The sequence below is a fragment of the Lissotriton helveticus genome, chromosome 6 (assembly GCF_964261635.1).
Source record: "Lissotriton helveticus chromosome 6, aLisHel1.1, whole genome shotgun sequence".
Classification (NCBI taxonomy): Eukaryota; Metazoa; Chordata; class Amphibia; order Caudata; family Salamandridae; genus Lissotriton; species Lissotriton helveticus.
The window spans coordinates 1166546705-1166559790 of NC_136067.1; the positions used below are offsets into that span (position 1 = coordinate 1166546705).

At 47.6% G+C, this 13086-nt stretch overlaps 1 protein-coding gene across 14 annotated transcripts in view; it reads left to right on the forward strand.

The window, feature by feature from the left end:
- Positions 1-13086, forward strand: part of AFDN (afadin, adherens junction formation factor) — a 1642835-nt gene that overhangs the window by 1588338 nt on the left and 41411 nt on the right. For all 14 annotated transcript variants that reach the window (XM_078648844.1, XM_078648846.1, XM_078648851.1 and 11 more), the window contains one exon: positions 7825-7909. In XM_078648844.1, coding sequence (XP_078504970.1) covers positions 7825-7909 — 85 coding nt within the window. The remainder of the gene's footprint in view (positions 1-7824; positions 7910-13086) is intronic.

Genomic DNA, 13086 nt, shown 5'->3' on the forward strand with positions numbered 1-13086 from the left:
CCCCTCTAGCCTGCATTTTATAAATTTGGAGAACGGCACCAAAAGGTTTGTAGGTCGACCTACTTGCCATCCTACAAATGCCACCCGTTGACTGGACCAATTTCATATTAGCCTTGGTCCGATGCGTGTCCCATGTCATATCCTGATTGATAGTTACTCCAAGGTATTCAAAAGTGAGAACCCTCTCGAGTCTTAGTGCACCTATGGTGGTGTTGGGGCGTGTTGAGGATGGGGGGTTGAGAATCATGAATTTGGTTTTCAAAGCATTGATCTCAAGCCCCCGCTCCACACAAAAGGCTGAAAACCCGTTCAGACCCGTTGTATTCCCATGGGGGACTTAGACAGCAGCAGGGTGTCGTCCGCGAACATAATAGCGGGCACCCTGCTGCCGTTTAACGTAGGATCGTCAATGTCACCCATCCTGGTCAGATGGGCGATTACCCCGTTGACAAAGAGGTAGAACAGGGTCGGCGCAAGCACACAACCCTGTCTCACCCCCCTGTCAACGGGAATCCTTCCAGAAAGTGCCCCATTTCTGCCGCACCTGACACGTGCAAAATTTCCCTGGTGTAATCTTATCAAAATGGTCAGGATATCAGCCGGAATACCCAACTCCGCCAGTACGGTCCAAAGTCTATCTCTAGGTACTAAGTCGAAGGCGGCTCGCAAGTCCACAAATACCGTATACAAGCTGCCGCACTCGATTGCCGCGGTCTTCCAGAACAGAAGATTCAGACGGAAGATCTGGTCTATAGTAGAGACCCCTCTTCTGAATCCCGCCTGATAGGGGCTAAGAATGGTGAATTCCTCTATCCAATTTTGGAGGCGAACTAGTATCAGCCTACCAAATAATTTCTTGGGTACATCTATGAGGCTGATGGGCCTGTAGTTGGCTGGGAGCAGAGGTGATCCCTTCTTAAATATGGGAACAATCTCTGCGCCCAGCCAAGTACAGGGGACCTCCATACCCCTCAGGACAGCATTGAATATCTGGATGGTCACAGCACATCGATATGGCGGCACTAAGACATAGACAAAAATCTGGTGCTCTGAGGGTGGAGCATAGAAAATCGAAGTCCAAACCAATCAAGCCTGTTTTGGAAGTTTACGAGGCCAAGGCGCTAGGGTCTGCTCTGTATGGGGCAGAACTGTGGGGCTTTGGGAAGTTACACTCAATGCAGAAATCGGAAAACAAGTTCCTTAGGGCAGTTACTGGCCTACCTAAAAGTACCCCATTGCTCCCCCTTAGACTTGACCTGGGGAGGAAGGCAGTAGGGGATTTGTCGAGGCTACGACCTGTTCTATTTTGGAGACGGCTTTGGACGACCAACGGAGATACACCATTATGCGGAGGGGTTCCTAGCTGTAATAAAAGCAGATATTTTCCATGGAATAGGATGGTTAAAAGAACTTAGAACCATGCTCTGTGAGCTTGGTCTCCAAACCCTATGGGAGAATCCTTTAGGAGAGGTCTTTACGAGTAAAAAAGCATTGAAAGGTCTATATTGGGATTTTGTGGCCCTGCGAGATTGGAGAAAAACTGCTGCTGACTCTGACGGGCCGCTTCTTGGAAGCCAAATTGTATCCTGTGCTGGAAGACTATTGGGATAGTATAACAACGCCAGGGGACAGGAAGCTCCTATTCCAAATTAGATCTGGTGCGCTCCCTCTTAGATCGCTTACAGGGAGGTGGAGGAGTTCTTCTAATATAGATTGCCCTGTATGTGGAGCCCCAAAAGAAAGCATAGGTCATTTTTTATTTTGCTGTAGGGCTTACGTCACTCCAAGACGAGTTTGGCTAGCCCCAACGTGTAGAAACTTAGGTACTGCCAGTAGCCTAGTGGCTCTGAGAATCATTTGCACCAGCACTTTTATGCCCCTAGTTATAGCAGTTGCCAAGTACCTGGGATGGGCATGGTCTATTAGACAGAGAATTGTGGCCAAGAGCTTGCCCCTATAAGCACCCTTTTCAGCAATTAGTGTTAAGTAATTTTTTTGCATTTATAATGTATTAATTATGTGTTTTATCTTTTTTAATGATTGTCAATCAAAAATGAGGTTTCTATTTAATGTGGTTTTTAATATATAAATGTATGTATGTGCTTTTATGAGATTTTACTCGAATAAAGCCTCTTTGACTTGACTTGACTTGCATTGAATATCAGCACCAAGTAGGGGGCCCATACGTCAGGCTCCTGTTTGAATAAGTCACCCGGCAGGCCGTCCAATCCTGGCGCTTTGCCTGATGCCAGCCCTGCAATGGCTGCTCGTACCTCCATCTCTGTGAAGGGATCCCCCTCCACTAATACACTAGTGATAGATGGAGGGTCGTTAGTGACATCGTCGGCGACCTTATAAAGGGACTGGAAGTGATCCTGCCAGGTCTTGGCTGAGATGTTAGGTTCAATAGCCGAGGCTAGCTCCTCGGACCCCGTGTTGACAATACGCCAAAATTTACGAGAGTCCCTGGTAGCTAATAATATAGTGAGGTTTTCCCATTTTTCCTGTTCCCATTCATTTTTGGCATGGGTAATCAGGCGCTTATAGTCCCTTCTCCTGGCCTGTATCACGGACCTATCTGTACCTTCCTTGATCGAAGTCAAGAGATCTAATTTAGCCTTGCGGCACACCTGATTATACCAAGTGGGGCGGTTATGACGACCACCCCTACTCTTTCCTATGGTAAAAAGGACTTCGGCCACGGACTTGATGAGGTCCTCATGCGCCAACCATAATTCCCTGTGTGTGCCCTGGGAGATGGGATGCTCCATTATTGCACACACCTTTTCAAGAGTAGGAATGAGCCGGGCGTAAAGCCCAGAAACCTTCTCTGGATTAGAGACTAGCTTCTCCCACCTCACTCTCCGTCTATTGTTTGTCAGCGCCAACCCTTGAGAAGCGTCGTCTGCCACGGCCCATCTGTCTTCTAGGCCGGGATGGGCATATTCCAGTTCGAGCGCATTGTGGTCGCTATCTTCCCTGGGTATCACCCGGAAATCAGTAATGTGCAACCATAGAGAAAGTTGTACCAAAATATAGTCCAGTCTGGACTCCCTGCCCTCTCTATGATATGTGCATTTAGGGGAGATATCTGAGCTTATACGCCCATTACAAGCCCTCACACCATGTTTCAGAGTTAGGGCGGTAATTTGAACAGCTAAAGGATTCCAGGCTTAGTGGGGGGAACTACCGAAGGGGGTACCAACCACGCGGCATCCTCCTCCTGTGATAGTCCATCCAGTAGACCTGAGAGGGGCACGAAGTGGCAGTTAAAATCACCTCCTACCAAGAAGGGAGTACCCTGGGGGATATCACTGAGAAAGACTGAGAGTTCCTCGATAGTATGTGACTCTTGTGTGATGTTTACCGGCCTGGAGTAAACATTTACCACAACCAGTCTACTCGAGTTCGGCCACTCCAACAAAACACCAAGGATGTCCTCTGAAGCTGAGGGGAGAGGTGTGGCCTCACAGCCCAGGTCGACAGCCACCCACCCAGGTTGCGAGACCTCGTGACGGACGCCCCTTGCCCCCCCACTTCGCTGGAATTGAGAATACCGCAAAACCTGTACGGGAGACAGCCTCTCTTGCCCAGGTTTCCTGGAACAGGCATATGTCTTTGGCCTCGATAAACGAACTCCAATCCGGGCAATTCAGTTTATTCCCCAGGCCAGCCACGTTCCAGGACAATATCTTGAATGAAGGTGGTCTGGGATTCAAGATAGGAAGAGTAGGTGTAACCGTGTCAGTTAGGCTCGTCAGTGGTTTAACGATATGCGGTCGTTCCCCTAGTTCGACTATGGATTCGTTCATACTGGATAGGGGTCCTTCAGTGTTTGGGTGAGCCACTTTATTATTATTTTGCTCCTCCCAATAATCCTTCTCCAAGGTGTTAGCGAGGCGTGCAATAGGGGGAGTAGTATTTCCTTCTTTGGGACCCCTATAAAAATCACCAACCTCCCGCCTCCTACCCCAGTTGTGTCAATCCACCATGTCCAGACAGCTATACCTATTGAATGTTGGGAAATAGTCAGGCTGCTGAAATCTGGGACGGTGGAAATCCTCTTTCTCTGTCGCCCCAGCCTCTCCCCCTCCTGGAAATTGTGTCCCAACCCTCCTCCTCGCGTGGATTAAACGATGGTGGATAAAAAAAAGAATAGGGGTAGGGACTGAATGGATGTCCCCTGCTCAGAATGCGACCAACTGCATATGTGGGAAACAGTCCTAGGATCCCTAAAATTAATTAGGACACAATCTCCGTTGATTGATTTCCTTGTGTTACCCCACCATGAGACTCTCCTAACCATAAGAACCTCGCTCGAAATACCGTAGGGTAGAGGTCTATTTATGGTAAGCCAGTTAGCCACCTTATTTTTCAGAGCAGAGACAGATTCTTTAGAATCGGATTTCAACTCTGGTACTCCGGCCAGAATGACTGTGTACGGGCTCGCCTCTGGCGGCAGGTTCATTGGCCTAGGTTTTTTGGTAAATAGATGTGCTCCCTGCGTGCCTATAGCTTTCTTTTCTGGGTGGCTAGATGTTGGAGTACGATCAGTCACCGGAGGGGTAACAGTGTGTGATGTAGGCGGTTGTGTTTGAGATATATTAGGAGCTAACCCAGCATCCTTCGCTGTGAGCTTTGGTATAACCTTTTTATTCCTAAGCTCTGCCCCGCCTCTAACTATGTTATTGTTTATTTTAAACGTGTCAGCAAGCTGAACAGTTGCTTTTTCTATCGTCACTAACCTGGCTTCAATCTTTAGTAGGTGTGCTTCTAAAGGGCTTAGTAATGTCTTGAAAAGTGCGTCAATGTTGGAAGTAAGGTCATTGGCGTCTGTGTTTACACTGGGCGGTGGGATTAACATATTTGTTTTATGCGAGGTGGTAGCGGGATTTTGTCTGATGAAGTGGGTCCTTTTTTGCTTGGTCCTTGTCTGCTACCCTCCACTGTACAGTTGTGCTTTGCGATTTTTGCCTTTTGCCCCCCAGGATTTTGTACCCCTCTTTTCCTTTTTGGTATGGCTCCGTCCCTTTCCCCCTGCGTTGGACAGCTAACACTATCATTGATGTCATCCGAGTTAGCCGTGATGACAGTAGGAAGGGGGAGGGTGTGCTGCACTTGAATCTGACTAAACTCATCGGGAGCACTAATGTCATTGTCAATATTATTGAAGGTACAATTGGTTAAGTTAGATAGAACTAGCGTCCCGCCAACCACATTTTCCCCGTTATCTGAAACAATGCGATCCAGTCTATTTTCCGGAGTCTTTGCGTGGGCTATGGGCCCCATAGAGGATCTTCTAACCCATTCTATTTCTTGGGATATGCGCCTTTCAAGTATCGTAATTTCATCAATCAAAAGAGACCCTGCTTTAGCAAAATAAGTGTCCAGAGTACCTTTTGCTGCTCCAGCGGTCAGCGTGCTCTTGCTCCTTGTTTCTCTGGTCGCCATGGTTCGTGAATTTAAACTATAATCCTAAAACTCAAAGATAACAGCAAGAGCAGGGGGGTAGCCCGGTCCCGGTCTCGTCTGTTCTCGAACGGCCTCAAACGGCCCGCCCTTTGCCCGGGCTTAGCCCGACGCCAGCCCGTGCGCGTCCCGCGGGCGCGTAGTGGGGCGTGGTTATATAGGGCAGCAGGGGGCAGGAAGAGACACCAGGTGCGCTGTGTTGGTGAGGCGCTATGAACCCTGGGTCTCGCAGTCCCGGCCCCTGCAGCAGGCGTTCGATGTCCCACACTCGGCAATTCCACCCGGTATCCGGCTCAGCAGAAGTCCGTTAAGGCGAAGGTGAAGGGAACCCAAAGAGCTCAGTCTTACAGCAACGGCTGCGAGCGGCTCCCGCGGAGCGGGGGCCACGAGCCGTAAGTAGCTGCGGGGGAGCAGGGGGCGGGAAGAGACACCAGGTGCGCTGTGTTGGTGAGGCACAATGAACCCTGGGTCTCGCAGTCCCGGCCCCTGCAGCAGGCGTTCGATGTCCCACACTCGGCAATTCCACCCGGTATCCGGCTCAGCAGAAGTCCGTTAAGGCGAAGGTGAAGGGAACCCAAAGTGCTCAGTCTAACAGCAACGGCTGCGAGCGGCTCCCGCGGAGCGGGGGCCTCGAGCCGTAAGTAGCTGCGGGGGAGCAGGGGGCGGGAAGAGACACCAGGTGCGCTGTGCTGGTGAGGCGCAATGAACCCTGGGTCTCGCAGTCCCGGCCCCTGCAGCAGGCGTTCGATGTCCCACACTCGGCAATTCCACCCGGTATCAGGCTCAGCAGAAGTCCGTTAAGGCGAAGGTGAAGGGAACCCAAAGTGCTCAGTCTAACAGCAACGGCTGCGAGCGGCAAACTCAATATATATATATATATAGTAATAAACAACCAAACAATGTGGTTATGGCTAACATAATTTGTATCAAGAACACTGTCCAGGTGAATCTTCCTGTGTATCAAGATCTGCTAGGCCCTGGCCAAGAAGGAGCCTCCTGAAGGTATTTGTGCTCATATTACCAGAGCTAAGTCTTCTTCTTTGGCTTTGCCTAGAGAAGTCCCTGTGGTAGACATCTACAAAGTGGCAACTTGGGCCTTCCTACACACTTTTTCAAAGCACTATTGTTTGGATTCGAAAGTGAAGCAGGACGGCCGTTTTGCTTGTTCTGTGCCGCAAGATTTTTTGGTATAGGCAAGCATGCACCCTCTCGTTCGGGGGCCGGGACAGCTTGGAGATTCAATTCAAAAGTTGAGGAACCCACAGGCAGATGTATCCATCAGAAGATCAAGTTACTTTCCTTCGGTAATGCTTTTTCTGGTGGATACAGTATCGGCCTGTGTATTCCTCACTGATCCACCAACCTCCCCATTGCCTGTCTGCTCATACCGAAAAATAATCAATGTATATCTTATGTGATTTGTTGTTAGAATCAGTTGACATTGGGAAGCGTCTCTGATGAAGAATTTCCAAGGTGGTTTGTGTTTTGTATAGTGTATACTTGTGAAAATGTTGTCGGTTCACCCGTTTGCATCAAAGGCACGGATAAAATGGGTGTAACGGACGTGAGCACACCGTTGAGGTCTTCTTATGGCTCTGATGACATCATGCAGAGTCTTGTACAGAGCCGTTCCATTGTGATGTCCTCGTCAACTTGGGGGAGCTGAGGAGAAAAGTTACAGTGGAATGCTGCGCATGGGGTTATTCAAAAGGTGAGGAATCCACAGGTAGATACTGTATGCACCAGAAAAAGTTTTAGCGAAGGTAAGTAACTCTTTCATCAAGACGGAACTCAGACGAACTGCACCATGGGCAAAACAGACATGCTTGAGAACAGCTACACAAGGCTGCTCAGCCTTTTTGGAGACTCGATGCACAATTTCTTGTCTTCTATTCTGATGCAGTTTTCATTGCATAGTAGTGGTAATTGTTGTTGACCCATGGCTCACATGCAAACCATTGTGTTTTTAAAAAATAATCATAAGAAATGTCCCTATCTCTAACAAGAAAAATCGAGGAAAGAAATAACCTATCTCTAGCCATGCATACCAGTTGCTCGCATGAGTATCTATCTTAATAACCTCCGGAAAGAAAGATCTTTGTCGGTGACTGCAAATTTATTTTGTTGTGTTGGTAATGCACGTGGTGGATTGCATTCTAAAACATCATCTTAAGAAATTTGATTGGGCAGATGATGTTTTTCTTCTCAATCAGTCTGTTATTTGCTGCAGTAGTTTTATCTTTTTTGGCTTAGTCACATTTCATGCTTTTGAGAGAAGACTGTTTTTTCTTGAGTAAACAAATGGGTTTGAATGGGCTTGTGTAAACTTTGGACTTAACTTTTGTTTATTATTAGGGCCAAATTCGTACATTGGATCTACAGGAGCTGTTGTTGGCGCCAGTGAAGTTTATCGAGATCCAAAGGACAAGCGATCTAAAAGGTACTGTGAATAAGAGACGTTGGTAAGGTACTGATCTTCTTTAATATTCAGATCTTTATCTTGTAAATTGATATAACCTGAAAATGGCAGATGTTTTCACTTCTCATAAGCGTCTGCTCAGCCAATCTAATAATTCCTGCAGACCATTGTCACTATATTTTCCGCTGTCTGTTGAAGGACTCTATAATCCTGCTCAGTATAATACCTTTGTTTGAACTTATTTTCATTTTTAGCTCTCGTTTCCAGGTAGCATTACTTTTCTGTTATTGAAGCCATGTTGTCTGCAATACAATATATAGAGTAGGCTTAGGGTCAGCCTTTTACTCATGATTGACTGGCTTTCTTGGGTATTTCAGGTCGATTTTTCTTATTCCATGGCTTTCCTTCCTATTTTTGTGTTCGTCCTGGCCCTAGCAAATGCAAAAAGAACAATTGATGGACATAATGTTGAACAATGTTAAACATTCACCACAGTCACAAGATCTGGGCCTAAATCCATTGTTTTTTGCTATCCATGTCATTTCAGTTTAAACCCAGCCATATGCAAAACAGTCTTGACCCTGCTCCCCATGGGAGCAGTCCAGCCCGAACTGCCAGGCCAGGTCTGCCCTGGACCGGAAACAAGCATCCTGGGACCGGTTTCGTCCCTCATCAGCCAGGCTATCATTGCTGCTTACATTGTATGGAATAGCATGACTTTGCTCTATCCCCGTCCACTCATTTTCCCTTGCAACCCCGCCTCTCCTTTCATTCCCATACCAAGTTCACCCATTGATCCCCATCCTGAGCCCCTTTTTAAATGTATTTTACATTATTTTGTATTACTTCTCTTTTATTACGTGGATCCCTGCTTCTGTGCTCTACCTAGGTCCTTACTCCCTCCTTACTTCTTTTACTTGACAGTGCTCTTCACAACTCCCTATCATGTACCCTGTTTCTTTTATATTATTATAGCCCAGCAGATGCAAACTGTTACCAGGCCACTAGCCCCTCCTTTTGTGCTCCACTGCATTTTAATTTTATTCTTTACTTTAGCATTCAAAATTGACTGGCAGCCATGTTGAAACGCTAAAGTTAAGAAGCAAAAATAGCCGTTGGTGCATCACAACACATGTACTCTTGCATCCTTTCACAAGCATGCTGGCACAAGGCGCCCATCTTTGAATATTAGGCCTAAGGGATGTACCAGGAGACATTTGTTTTCACATTTCCCACCATGTCAGACAGCCATTTAAGAACAGTGAAGTAAAAATAAAGAATATGGTATGCATAGTGGCGAATGCTTCAAGAACGTAATACAACTACCCTACCAAAATCTGGACAGAAAGTTGTTTGAGGAACACATGCCACTGTCTTCAGACCTTAACTATTTTCTAGGACCTACAGACACCTACTCTGTGTAGGAGAGTGGGGTCTGCAATCCTATGGTCACCCCAGATTTTTGCTTTTTGCTTCACTGGTTTACGACTTTCCCTGGCTGTGGGCCTGCTAATCAGACCCACAGCCTAACTGTTCTCTCTCTAAATTGACAACCATGTACTTTAGGTGCATTTACCAATTGGTACTGGGCCACCTTATCAGTCCCTGTACAGTGTACCTTAGGTATCCAGGGCATAGGTGTACCCAGGGCCTAGCAGGGGCTGAAGCATGTATTATGCCACCCCTGGCTGGCCACCTAAAACTGACACAACTGGCTGCAAGACAGCTGGGGCAAGGTGGTGTAATCACCCTTTGCTATAGATCTAGTATACCTATATCTAACCCTAAAATGGACACATATATTCCTATCAGTCACTCCTATGGCAGGCCTTATCAATCCTGAAGGCAGAGTGCTTGGAATTATGTGAGATGGTGCTCTGGCATGAGCTGAGCCCGTCTGCAGCTTGCGGAACCAAGTCCTAATAGCTGTTCCATGATAACGCTATACCATATACTCTTAAGTTCATTATCAACCTCGCGGTTAAATGCTAACTCTGGTATAACATTATCAAAACATGTCGAGTAAGTTGTCATACGAATTGGAATACTACCCCCTCGCCAATTCTGACGACGGGGGTAGCATTCCACCCTTCTAGAGGGACACGACATGTATGTAACTGTGAACCCCGGTTAAAGTTAACTCGAGCCTTGGCATCACAAAATGGATGCTGCCACCACAGACACAAGTCTGACCTCCTGCTGCTGGGAGTCCTTCCAGCGAGGGAGGCTTGGATAAAGGGTTTCCTGCCTTGGAAGGTGCTAGCACCACCCCAGACAGGATTTTGTGTATTGGGTAGGATAGGCCTGAAAGGAATGAGACATGCCTGGGGCACACAAGGTGCCCTGTGCATACACCGGTTCAAACCAGTTGCTGGGGCATCCCTGCCCCAGCTCTGGCGCGAAACCGGACAAAGGATAGGGGGTGTAACCACCCCCCTTCCTGGTCCCACCCAGGGGAGGGACCTACAGCTAGATTCATCATTGTTAAATCGGCTCGCAAAGGGCCAGATTCTGGGAATCTGGCTCTTTGCGAGTGCAATTTTTGCATTTGGGATTCATCATCCCAAATGCAAAAATCGCTAATTGCGAAATCGCATATTTGCGAGGAATTGCATTTAAGGAATCTCTATTTGAGATTCCTTAAATGCAATTCATTAACCATTTATTATTTGCGAATTCGCTATTTCTGGCCGCTATTTACCACGAAGTCTGACTTTGTGGTAAATAGCGAAAAGTTAGAAAAATGCACTTTAGTGCATTTTTCTACGTTGCATGTTACACACACACATGTCCTTTGGACATGTGTGTGCGCAACACATGTGTACATTTGCATTTCAGGGGTGTTACAGGGTGTCCTTTGGACACCCCTGGCACCCTTGAAATCGCATCCTTATTTGCGATTAGCAAATTGCTAATCGCAAATCAGGATTAACTCCCCATTCATTCCTATAGGAATGCATGGGGAGTTATTCCTTATTTGCGATTAGCAATTTGCTAATCGCAAATAAGGAACATGTAGGAATCGCAATATTTTTTGCAATTCCTACATGAATCCCGGTTTGCAAGTCCTTAATAGCGATTCCTTATGAATCGCTATTAAAGACTCGCAAAACGGGTCTTTGATGAATCTACTAGTCACCAGTACAGCCCCCTTTAGCAGGATAAAGGTAGGAGCTGGTCCCATTCCCAGTTAGATTAATCCTGAACTACTCTACAAGAAGAAACTCTGGACTTCGACGTTCTGCTCCACAGAAGACTGAAGAAATCTCCCTTGTGGGCAAGGAGTGTCCACCCTGCAACTGCAGGCACCATCAAGCGTCCAGCGGCTTACCTTTGTCGTCTTCCCTCGAGGATCCAGACTTCAGGGCCCGACGAGACCCGGACTCCCAGACCTCTCCGACCTCAACTCACATCTGCAGCACAGCTGAGACCCGTGGGTGCGACGAGACACGTGGGACCGGCCATCTTGAAAGAAACTGCACTTCGCTTCCAGCACGACTCCCGAGGTAAACTCGACCAAGTGCTTTGGGGATTGAGAAGCCCCAGCCTCGAGCAGCCCCTGCACCGAAGATCAGCCCTCCAGCTTCCACGAGATCTGCGTGGGGCCCTTCTGCTTGTTTGCTGCTCGACGCGTTGTCTGGTCACTTGCCGGCTGGCTAGTGGCCTCCTAGACGACGAACCTTGAAATCTTCACTGCTGGTCTAGTTGCTCCAGACTGGCCCTTGCTCCCTTCCAAAAGAGGGGCACCCCGGACTCTCCTAGTCCGCACCAGATGCCTTTTCCACTCACCGCGTGGGTTGCCTTTGCCAAGGCCTGTTGACTCCGAATCCGGAACCAACACCGCCGAAAGCGAGAGCCTGCGTGGGACAGCTCATGCCTCCATCCTGGTCGTCCAAGACACCTCCTGGTCCACGTGGCTGCAGAGTCAAGCGTCCACTCTTCACTTGATCGCGACGACGACATCTGGTTCCTTCCTGGTTCCACTCCAGTCACTGGCTAGTGACTTTGAACATTGTCCCCTCTGCTTCCAGGTCTTCAGCATCTCTGATCCGCCCTTGGATCACACCGGACATCTTTCTCCTGGTCGCCTGCAGCATCTTTTCTTTCAGGCTCTATTGACTTCAACGCAGGAACCCGACACGACTTCGCACCTATGCACCCGCAGCCCGTGGGTGAGGTAACGAGAGCATTTCGGTGCTCAAGGGTAGCTTGACTCTCCTAGTGTCCAGTCCCAAGTCGTTTTAGTCCTAACTAGTCAGGATTGTCCGTACTTACCTTTTTCTTGAACTGCACTGTCCATAGACGTTGTTACGCATCCCGCGTGTGAGTTCACACTCTGCACCCGCGTCCTGTGGGCCTCCTATTACTTACCTAAGGTTAGGGTAGCGTGGTCCCAACGATCCTACAGCCTCTGGACAGCTCCATTTCTTCTATCGACTTTCACATTCCCTTTAATTAGTATATGGTTTGCCGTGCCCCTAGGGCACCATTGTAATTTTGTGCAACTTATCGTATTTTTCCTAAGAGATAGTCATGTGCTTAGCCCTCTGATCTCATAAAGAGTTCAGAGGTGTTTGTTATTAATAAATATATTGTTTATTTTCATAACAACCTGTGTGGTGTCCTTTCATCTGGTATTCAAGGGGTTATATTGTGGTAAAACAGCTGGCTTCACATGCCAAAAGAGTTTAGCCTAAGACTGCTTTGTCCATGCTACCATTAGGATAGCTGGTCTATAAGGTTGACTTACAACCAATGACCATAAGGGTTGTTTGGACTGATACAAGGTGATCACTAGAACTAGTGAGCATCATATATCAGGCCAACTTCTCACATTGGTGTGCAGCGGTTGGGATTTGAGCTTGCTGTTGTTTTTACCACGTATAATCTTGAAATATCATTTGAAAGATCACATAAGGTACTATAGGTACATATAACAAGCTTAGAAATACTCTGAGTTCTACTGAACCAGCTGTTGTAGTAGAAAGGGCCTAGCACACCCTGACTACAACTCTTAGCAAGGGATCAGTAGGAAAACCCATAGTGTAGGTAGGTGCATCACTTACACCTCACTAGAAAGCATGTCTACCCATGGAGAGACTTCAGAGACTCCCCTAGTGGTTAGTGACCCTCCACAGGTCCTTTTCAGATATGCAGCTCTCAGTTTCCAGGAGATGAGACAATTGTGTACCTCCAGG